Source organism: Diadema antillarum, unplaced genomic scaffold, assembly GCF_040938485.1.
Source record: "Diadema antillarum isolate AM-2024a unplaced genomic scaffold, OU_Dant_1.0 seq00001410_RagTag, whole genome shotgun sequence".
NCBI classification, from domain to species: domain Eukaryota; kingdom Metazoa; phylum Echinodermata; class Echinoidea; order Diadematoida; family Diadematidae; genus Diadema; species Diadema antillarum.
The window spans coordinates 920,829-932,500 of record NW_027272164.1 but is presented as its reverse complement, the minus strand read 5'-3'; the positions used below and the strand labels follow the sequence as shown (position 1 = coordinate 932,500).

Here is an 11,672-nt window from a genome sequence, read left to right as displayed (position 1 = left end):
ATATCCTGTTTGAAATACACAGATTGCGTAAATATTTTAAAGAATATGGGGATTTTGCTATGTGTACGTGTGTGTGTGTGTGTGTGTGTGTGTGTGTGTGTGTGTGTGTGTGTGTGTGTATGTGTATGTGTGTATGTGTGTATACATGCAAATCCATCCACACTCCTTCATGTCATTCTTGCTTGATAAACCTCTCTCCGTCAACACGCAAGAAAGCTTCCTGGCTTATGAGAGCTTGGTGCTGACTGCAGCGTTTGATAAACATCGAATTTGGTTTCACCCAATTAGTTGGAACTTCCTCGCACATTCGGATTCTTTGCTTGACTGCAGTGTCATTTCTGTTTTGTTCTGCTTTGTTTAAAGCGTGTTTGACAGCGGGAGTACAGTTTCGCGACAAAAAAAAATATTGATAATATGGCACAGAAATATAGGCGTTGACGGAAAAGGAAACAATTAAAATCTTGACAGAATGGTATATGCCCCCTACACTACTCCATAGAGATAAATGAAATAGAATATACGTGAAATATAAAGATGCATACTTTTGTGTATGTGAGTGGGTGTAATAAGTGTGTTGCTTCCGAGTTACAATATTTCCATTGCATTGCGTTGTGCATGTGTGTTGCGTTTAAGTGCGTGTGCAAATATGTGTATGCACGAATTACACGTCTTCGAAGGGCGCGGATGAGCGCTGTGTATGCAACTCGGACTAACATTGAAAGTGGAAGAGCTTTCTTTTTTTTTTTTTTTTTTGGGGGGGGGGTCTGCTCTTTTTCATGGTTATCGTTGGTTCTACTAGGCCTATCGCTTGTATTGCACCTATCCCCTCAAGCTCTGGCTATATGCCGTCGTTCGTTTTATCCAATATGTCCGTGTCAATTCTCCGTGGCAACAGACGCGCATCCCTCGCACTGTCAGTTTGATATTTTTACAAGCATGAGCCACGGGAAGATCAAGACCATTCCGATAGATTGTAACGCGCGGTGGTAGAGGATTCTCCAGTCCGCTGACAGAACGAATCCGGATGGGGCGGAAAATGAAGCGCCGCCGAAAGGGTGAAAAGAGGTGAGGGCGTGGACAGGTGGATGAGATCCCTTACAGATGACAGGACGAGCGAAAAATGGGGGGAAAAGCGGGGGGGGGGGGGGACAGGAGTGAACGATCAGAATAAAGCTATTTCTATTGTTCCCATGTATGTTTTGTCTCCCGTATATATATATATATATATATATATATATATATATATATATATATATATATAATCTAATATGAATGTAATTTGAAATCTTAAACGTTTTAAAGTAAGGCTATATTTTTCCCGGAATATTTATCAAGGGTTCATTTAAAATCAAAATTAAAACATATTTATCATCATCATACATCTAATTCACACAGAGTAGAAGTCCATAGATGCATAGATAAAGTGTCATTGTGTTCAGTTGGTTCACACACACACACAAACGCACACCCTCACACACTCAGAGTAACCTCCCCTCCCTCCCATATGATTAAAAAGAAAATAGCATGAGACGCAGATATTAGGCTACTCTCCAACAATACGTCACAATGGCAAAACAGAGAGGAAAATGGAGAGGAAGAGAGAGAGAGAGATAGAGAGGGGGATAAAAGGGGGGGGGGGTCAGGAGAGGAATAGATAACAGCTGAAGTGAAGATCATTGTCATGCAGTCGTGCCCTAAAGGGGCATTCCACACGATTTTCATAATTTCACATCATGCAGTACATAAATTGACAACTCCTTGTATAGATTTGTAAAATTTATTGTGATTCTTGAGTACAGAAACAATACTTTGAAAAACCTTAAACAAATTACACTGGACAAGGATGATGACATAGGAGGTTCACATATTTTAGAAATGTGGCAGTGTAATTCTATTACATCAATACCGCTTGCTTGCGAGTTCACCTGTGTGTAATGTATGCATGCCTTCATCTTTTGTTCTGCTTCCTTAGCCCCATCTCGTGCATTCATATGGTGACTCTACCATGTCATCATCCTTGTTCAGTGCAATTTGTTCTAAATTTTGAAAATATTGTAATTCTTCATCCCAATTGCCATAAATTCTGAAACTCTGTCCTCAGTATAACTAATTTATAGTTGTTCAAATGGAAAAATCTGAAAGTCATCCGGAGGTCTCCTTTAATACCTGACATGCCTGAGGAGGAGTCTCAAACGTAAAAAAGATATCGAAGCGTACGTATAGCATGCAAAGAAAAGCAATATGTTATATTCAGAGAGAAAGAGAATCTCTCTTACTTCAGCTCTGTATTTCTTTTTTTATGGTTCTCGTTCTACTAGGCCTATCGCTTGTATTGCACCTATCCCCTCAAGCTCTAGCTATTTGCCGTCGTTCGTTTTATCCAATATGTCCGTGTCAATTCTCCGTGGCAACAGACGCGCATCCCTCGCACTGTCAGTTTGATATTTTTACAAGCATGAGCCACGGGAAGATCAGGACCATTCCGATAGATTGTAACGCGCGGTGGTAGAGGATTCCTCAGTCCGCTGACAGAACGAATCCGGAAGGGGCCGAAAATGAAGCGCCGCCAAAACGGTGAAAAGAGGTGAGGGCGTGGACAAGTGGGGGAGATACCTTACAGACGACAGGACGAACGGAGAAAAAATGGGGGTAGTGGTGAACAATAAGAATAAAGCTATGTATTTCTATTGTCCCCATGTATGTTTCGTCTCCCGTAAAGAATATGCATATATATATATATATATATATATATATATATATACATCGAAAACTTTGAGCAAAGAAAATGTATTTCCATCGGGATTCAAATCCGGATACTAGACCAGTGCTCTATAGTTCAGTCGGTAGAGCGATGGAAACCCATTTTCTTTGCTCAAAGTTTTCACTATACCATATATATATATATATATATATATATATATATATATATTTACAACAGTATAAAAGGTCAATATAAAAACTCGGTTAGAGACGTAAATTTGACAAATTTACGTCTCTAACGGAGTTTTTATATTGACCTACTGTTGTGAATCTATACTTTCTTAGGACTCCGAGCAGAAACTAATTATTGCTGTTATATATATATATATATATATATATATATATATATATATACATATATATATATACATATATATATATATATATATATATATATATATATATATATACATATATGAAACGCAAAACGAATTTAGGCAACAATGTTAACATTTTAAAAGTAAATCTATTTCCCGGAATATTTATCAAGATTTCATTTAAAATAAAAATTAAAACATATTTATCATTATCATACATCAAATTCACACAGAGTTGTGTTCGACTCTATGATATGATAATAAAGTCCATGGATGCATAGATAGAGGGTCATTGTGTTCAGTTGGTTCACACACACACACAAACGCGCACCCTCACACACACATGACTTACGATTAGTAACCTCCCCTCTCCCCATGATTAAAAAGAAAATAGCATGAGACGCAGATATTAGGCTACTCTCCAACAATACGTCACAATGGCAAAATAGAGAGGAAAATAGAGAGGGAGAGAGAGAGAGAGAGAGAGAGAGAGAGAGATAGGGGGGGGGGGATAAAAGGGGGGGGTCAGGAGAGGAATAGATAACAGCTGAAGTGAAGATCACATGCAGTCGTGCCTTACACCTGAGGAGGAGTTGCAAACGTAAACATATATTATTGTATGCTTACATGTGTGTAAGCATACGTATAATATGCAAAGAAAAGCAATATGTTATATTCAGAGAGAAAGAGAGATGGGGGGGGGTAGATGGATTTACAGAAAAGAAATACAGAGCTGAAGTAAGAGAGATTATGCAGAATGAAAAAGCCATGTATTCGCCATGTGTAGGTTGATGAATTATACATCGCGCATATTTTGCACGCATGTTTACAATAACAATGGTGTCTGTGTGTGTCGAATGGTTTATGAGCTTATCATGGTGTATCATACGTAAATGAAACGTAATGTAAGGATTTTGTAGGAATGCAAGCAAGAAAGAAAGAAAGACAGAAAGAAAAACAATTAACTATCGAAACAAATACAGGAGAAAAGAAGAAATCTTTGCATTTTCTTTCAAATTTTGAGATTCGTATTCATTAGCATCATAGTGGTGATAATCATATTATGTTGACATCTACATGCGTCACGTTCTCGGAAACCCATGACAATTTTCTAGGATGAAATTTGCTGAACAAACCACTTTCGCCTCTTTTTTAGATGGCAGTTAAAGATTTATAGGGAACCTATGCATGTATGTATATATGTATGTATATATGTATGTATGTATGTATGTGGGTGTGTACGTAGGCCTATGTGTGTGTATGTATGTATGTATGTGTGTAAGTGTATATTTATTTATGTATGTAATTATGCATAATGTATGCATGTAAACATGTTTATTCGTAAGTGCTTACGTATGTATGTTTGTTTGGTAGCGTGGTTAGGATGTCTATTTTCTTGTTGCACCTGTGCCCTATAGTATTATATATTGTGAGGACACTGTGGTATCAAGACAATTGCCTTTCAAACTTGGGTCCAGAGGTCGAATCCCGCCAAGTACATACATCACTGGACAAGAAGATTTACCGGACGGTGACGGTGTCCCTCTCGACTCAAGTGTATAATTGGGGTCATCCCGCGAGCAAGACACCCACGAGTCATACGGCCCACGAGCTAGATATTGAGTAAAAGGTCATTGCGTCATTATATCCACGAGTCATAGAGCCCACGATCTAAACATTATCAGTTGCCCGTAGTGTCTAGGTCGTTTACCTCATCGCTCGTGGGCCGATATAGCTTGATGACGAGCTTGCGGGCCTTGTTTACTTGGTGCGTTGCGCGTGGGCTGTATAATATGTCCCGATCCCTACTTTATGTCTTATGTTTCTTACAAATTGCTAAAGCAATATGATTGTCAAATGTATACTTTGTATTATGTATTACCATTTGTTGTGTGTAAATAAAGTAATTGAAATGAAACTGAAATTGATAATTGCTTGACTCGTGAGGTGTATATCTCGTATTCTTTTTTTAGGCTGTATAACTAGTGGGCAGTGTAATGATTCGTGGGTGTCTATCTCATCACATTCACCCCTATAATTGGGTATACGTTAATAGCATTGCTAAGGTTACTGTAGCTGGTAGAGCAGTGGCAACACTGAAGAGGTTATATCCACAAAATAAGTATGAAGAGGCTGCCCAGGATAAGTATGATCTTTATTTTGCCCATCATTAAGATCTTGTGCAGACGACAGTTTTCCACCAAGCGGACTCTTACTGCCACCCTCTGTAAACAGTATGGATTATCCAGCTAAAAGTGTCTGAAGACTCATAAGTGGATGAAAACTTCTAATTTGACTGTTTGAGGTGCTTTCCTTTTTCACAAGACGTCAAGAGGTATTTGAAAGTAAATGCAAAAACTAAAACCTACGATGAAAACAGCGACAACAAATAGCCACATGTTTTCACACGTCATTGCTACCGAAAGTTTATTCACAAGAGACGGTTCAAGAAACTTTATACTCAAGGAGTTCGAACATCGCTGGGATAACAACGAGTTGCCTTGAGTTTGTCGCAAACATTAATTTCCTCTCGACGAAAAGTTATCTAAACAACGGGACCCAATGTCAATTATTTTAGTGACCCGATTCGCGCACGCCCGAACAATGCAAATTACTAAAATCGCCAGTGGTTGGGATCAATTAAGAAGGTCAGACATTCTTGTCCATGCGAGATTTTGTTTTCCACACGTACTGGTGGACATGAAATCCATTTTGAGTGATTTATGGATTCATGTGAGGTTAATGAACCACAGAGAAGGATATGATTTTGCGTGTGGAGTATGCGATTACACGAAGACAACAGAAACAAGGAACGATTGGAGCAAATTTGTGGAACCGTTAGGAAAATAATTCATTTTTTTCCCCAATTCAATTCAATTCACGTTTTTGATAATCATAAAAATAGAAATATAAAGACTGTGTAAAATGTGTCGGGGAGTTCACAAAAAAGCCAAAAGTTTGAGACAAAGGGATCCCCTTTGTAGAGTTGAATATATAAGAATATGCAAATGCAGATTCAGAGTTACATTCAGAGTACTTAATGACTGTTACAGATTACATAGACAAATGAAATGAAATAAAAAAAATATATATGCTACTACATTATACACAAATAAAATAAATAGGCAGAACAAAACCAAAAAAAAGATGGACTGATACCATTCAATAGTCATCTAATGCCATGAGAATATTAATCAGTCAACTAGTATTGGTTCAAAGGGCACCTCGATAGAATGGGCGTACCAGTCACGTAATTCCGATGGCTCCTGCATTATGCTCTTCCTAGTTCCTTCACTATTCTATTTGTGTGTATGTGTGTGTGTGTGTGTGTGTGTGTGTTTGTGTGTGTGTGTGTGCGTGTGTGTGTGTGTGTGTGTGTGTCCTGTCACTCATTGCTTGGTTGCTTATTGACGGTTATGACAGACACATTTCATTCATCGTTCATTGCTTGGTAGGTCATTGACCGGTTATAACAGACATATTTTGATTCATTTTCATGCTCAAGGCGACATCGAGGAGGCGATGTCATCAAACTTTCTCAGAGACAGATCATCTACGATGACGTCCTCGATAGTACAAATTCGTTTTTTAGAATGTTCATCTTTCTATGTATGCACACACCGAAACGCACATACATCCACTTCCACACACACCACACAACACGCACACACACACAATCACAAAAAGACATACATACACACGAACATATAGTAATACATACAGCAAACAACATGTCAGTCGAGTTGATTTTTTTCTTGAGGAGTTCGGCATTATTGAAATAACAATGCATATCGTGACTGTATTTTCTTCCTGCCTGTATATATCTAGCGGTTTGATTTTTATATCATAAATGTCTGCGCGCGTGTGTTCAGTAGACCGACTATATATAGGAATGGACGGGAGGGAACTTTGGTAAATAACTAACATGGAAAGCCAATCTCTCAGAAAAAAAATCTTAAATCTTTGATGGGCAGTCAAATTCTTTGTGAGATGCCATACTAATTAGATCATTTGATATCTATTTTTTGTTGTTGAGAAAGTAGTACGGTGAAATCCCGGGAGAAACCTCATGATTTCTTCTTTCTTTCATAATCTTCAGTAAATTGCCTCTTCTGTCATAAATAAAAATCCGCTGATCAAGCAAGAAAGATTACCTTGGAGTTGTATCAAAATTTTGTGGAGCTCTTCTTTCGGAGTCGACGAACAAGCGTTTCATGATAGTTTTTGCCGTGTTCACGCGCCATACGTATAGCAAAACCCTATGAACAAAACACAACATCCCAACTGACAGAAGATGCTTACGGCGCTGCCGGCGTTCATGCTGCTGCCCGCGTAAAATCTCTTTGTGGAAACTTGATAGCATCTTGGACAAAAATACCGGAATTGTAATCGCTTTTCCAGTTGTGGGAAAGCTCTTTGCGTCGTTGCTGTCAAATTGCATGACCGATTGTCTCTGATCATTAATAAATGCTGATTTCATGAGCAGCAAAATAAACCATCCATCGGCCCGTATTCCTTGTAAACATTCGGTAAAAACACGATTTAGATTCAGATAGACATACTAATCAGGCGCAAACAACATCAACAGCGCAACTTTTACTTCATATTCCAGATAGTGGAAATTAGGGTTCCATGGCACTTGCTCCTGCGACAATTTATTGCTCCCATTAAATATCTGCACGGTAAGCCAACTAAAACCTTACACCCACAAAAATAACCCTTATCCTAAATCCTCACATCAAGCTAAAACCTTATAAGAATCCTAACCCTTACCCAAGTCCTTGGAGAAAATACAACCGGAGCAATTGTCGCAGGAGCAACATGATGTCGTGTCAAAGAAATTAGAGCTGAAAATGCGAAAATTGGCCTAGTTAATGCCGAATTTATAAGGCAATATGAAAAATTACTGCGTGTGATTTGTTTGAGACTAAACCGAATCAACAATTTCGGCTGCAGTCGATTTCTGCTAAATGCGGGCAGGAGGGAGGTGAGGAGGAGGAGGAAAGAAGAAATTGGTAATAATCATTTTTAAACCAAAACACAGTAGTTTGAATAACGTCGAATTACTGAAAAAGCTGGCCTACATAACTCTAAAGCAGATAGACGATTAAATAGAGCAATCTAATTTATCAAGAAGCTCGAGTTCCCTCCGCATGTTGTTAAACTGTTTTCTTAAATGTGATGGTTAAAGAACAACCACGCTTCAAGAAGTTGTTGTTGGGGCCTTTTTTGATCCCCCTAAAAAGATAAACAGATAACTGAACACTGTCGGATGCATAAACCCCTTCTGACCAGATTCACCCACCTGGAGGTGGCTAAGAAAATGTGATCTCTCCCCCCTCCCGCTCCCATACTCGAAGTAAACTCTTCTTTATCGGAGAGAACACTTTTCTATTCCTTCAGTTTCGCTGGAGTTTCATTCAAACCATCAAAAGGTACAAAAATAAACATAATCTTATAACCTTTCAAAATTCACACACTAGTCATGCAAATCGCTGAGCATAAGTATGCACTCAATTTACATCATTCTTTCATAACGGAATATAATACGTGTTTTGGAAATGCGCATGCACACATGAACACACAGGTCATATTTCATTAAAACAGATATACATGACGCCGACCGACACACATGCTTACCAACGCACACAACACACACGCACAACACACACACACACACACACACACACACACACACGCAAAGTGAAGTCAATTCTCTCCACAAAGAATGCTGTATAATCATACATACTGATTCGCATGTACGATTCAGACCCCGACAAATCTGTATACGTGGAATACATCACGTAGACATTATAGTAACTATTCTTTCCATGGTACCAGAATTATCAATTTTGCATACCTTTAACCACCATGATGTAGAGTACCCCTCTTCTGATTTTTTTCTCTCAATCTTTCTTCCCTTCTCTCTCCTTCTCTCATATCCCTATCCATGAATCCATTAAACTTGCATAATACATTTTTCTAAATAATGTTTCTGTACATAATTATGTGTAATTTATAATCACTGGACATCCCAGTCAAGCTTTTCATAGCATTTGACGATCCATAAAATGTGCATGACATATTTCACGTGCAAATTATGTGCGTATTTGTGTAGAATTTATTTTGTGAATTAATCAAATCAAATCGAATCAAATCAAATCAAATCAAATCAAATCAAATCAAATCAAATCAAATCAAATCAAATCAAATCAAATCAAATCAAATCAAATCAAATCAAATCAAATCAAATCAAATCCGAAATGTATACATTTGCATCTCTACCGCGATATTCAATTAAATTCATTTATTTTCATTCCTTTTTTTCCCCCAACAAAACATAACACAGAATAAATCAGGGATTATGATCATAAGTATATACATTCGACTTTGCAAAGCATATAAAATACATGCATATATACACTGTATATATATGTATATGCATACATATACATTCATAAGCATATGCATTAAACTTTGCATATAGATGAGCGCAGGGGAAATTTCGCAGCGTGTGTGCAGACGATAACATAATCACGTGACCAAAGACCATGGAGTGTTTACAGCTGACGAGCATTGCTCTCCAAGCAGTCCAAAAGTGACGAGTTTATGACTCATCCAACCTTTGGTCTTCCTGTCATTTATTATCTGCTCCATTTTTTTATGATTATGGTGATGATACAAAACATAATGATGACGTTGATGATGATGATGTGATGATGATGATATAACGATAATAGTAATTATAATATATTCTTGATAATGATAATGATAATAATAATAACAATAATAATGATAATTATAATGATAATTATAATATTGATAATAACAAGAAAGAATAATAATGATAATATGATGATGATAATAGTTGGGAAGCTACATCGTCTGCTCGCTTTATTTGCTTACGACAAGCTAAAAGGCACAAGTGTATTTACTAGACTCCTTTGTGTAGTTTAACTGAATGAGCGGTATTACAAGGGATGAAGACTAACGGCGAAGAGTTTATCATTGATAAATAGAACCGCATTTTCTTTTCTTAGTTGTAATCCCTTAAGAAAGAAAAAGAAGAAGAAAAAAAATCCCCACTCTCCAAAAAGGTGTAAAACGGGCATCCGATCATTACCTGACTTCCTGCAGTCATCCTTCACGTTCGTGGTCGAGGCCGACGACGATGATGATGATGCCAACCCGGTAGATAGAAGCGCCATCCACAGGACGACCCTCATGATGGCCTCGATTCCTTGCGTTTACTTGGTCTCTTCCGTGAGAGGTTCGATCTCCACCAATAATGCGTGCTGCTCGGAGAAAATCGTCCCTGAGTGTCTGGTGTTGTTGACGCTCTCTTGAACTACTGAAACTGACATGCACCTGTATGCTAGTCAGTCGGAGTACCCACATCTGCCGAGTAAAACGATAACAAGTGCACTGAGCTTCAAGACACATAACGGCCAAATAATTTACTAATACACTGCAAACATATAAATCAGGCTTGCAGAATCTTATTGAATCATGATATCTTTATGACTCTTCTATTCTTACGCATTTGCAAAACCCGAAACACCTTTGATTGTATGACTCTATACGAAAGAAAAGCTATTCATGCAGGACCCTATTAGCAAGTAACGGGCAACTTACTTTACAATAATTACACATTTTCTGAGAGAGAGAGATTATTGGACGTCAAACTATCGCTTCATTAAAGAAGATAGGCGATTGTACTGATAGTTTCGTGTTGTTTGAATTTGAGATCGACTCTCAGTAAGTTTCTGTTTTGCTTCATCTTTTAACATTTTAATTGCTACTGCTCGTTTGCAATTTCTTCTTAAAATCTTTTTTTAACAATCTTAAAAACACACAAAAACACACATAAAAGACACAAATTCATCTTTCCTCGCAAGGGGAATAACGATCGACCAGAAGTCAAGTAGGTTCGCCGTAACTACGGGGACGCATCCCAATTATCGTTTGGGTGTTATCGCTAACAAGGCTTAGGTCGACTGAAATAGGTTTCTGGTTTCTTGCGGGGGGAAGCTTGGCGCGGCAGATAAAAAGCAGAAATCTTCGAGGGAAAGTCTTTTGCTGATGAGGGGTCGCCAATTATTTTGACTGAGTGCGCTGAAATTAAAACTATCGATAAAAAGACGCGGGGGCAAAAAGTAATAACAATAACGCAATCATCACAATAAGACAGGGCACAATACATCCACAGTTGGGAAAAACGACCGACCGTTTAACGAATTTTAACGCTCGAAGGCTACTGAGTACGTGGAAGTGTTGTTCTGCTTACTTATGACATTATGACAAGCCGAGAATGCACCACGTACCTTGAACCTGCCTCCAAGACAGTGTTTTTTGTTGTTGTTTGAATATGAATTTCAGGGAAGAGTGACATCTGCTTCGTTCACATCACTCTGGTCACACTACAAATGTATTTCGTCAAGTGACGTTTCGGTCACGTGACCGTTGCGGTTACGCTGAGGTGCTCCCCGTAAACTTTTTAAAAGATATTCTTCAAATGCACTAATGTCACTAAGTTCTATCATAATCTCTGATCTAATTTCAAATATCATAAGCATTCACCGTAAATATTGTCTA

General features: G+C 38.1%; 1 protein-coding gene across 1 annotated transcript in view; it reads right to left on the bottom strand.

Annotated features, from left to right (window-relative positions):
• LOC139709127 (uncharacterized) overlaps nucleotides 1–10,303 on the bottom strand; it is a 56,228-nt gene extending 45,925 nt beyond the window's left edge. The window contains exon 1 of the mRNA XM_071621087.1: nucleotides 10,201–10,303. Coding sequence (XP_071477188.1) covers nucleotides 10,201–10,303 — 103 coding nt within the window. The remainder of the gene's footprint in view (nucleotides 1–10,200) is intronic.
• Between the last annotated feature and the right edge of the window lie 1,369 nt (nucleotides 10,304–11,672).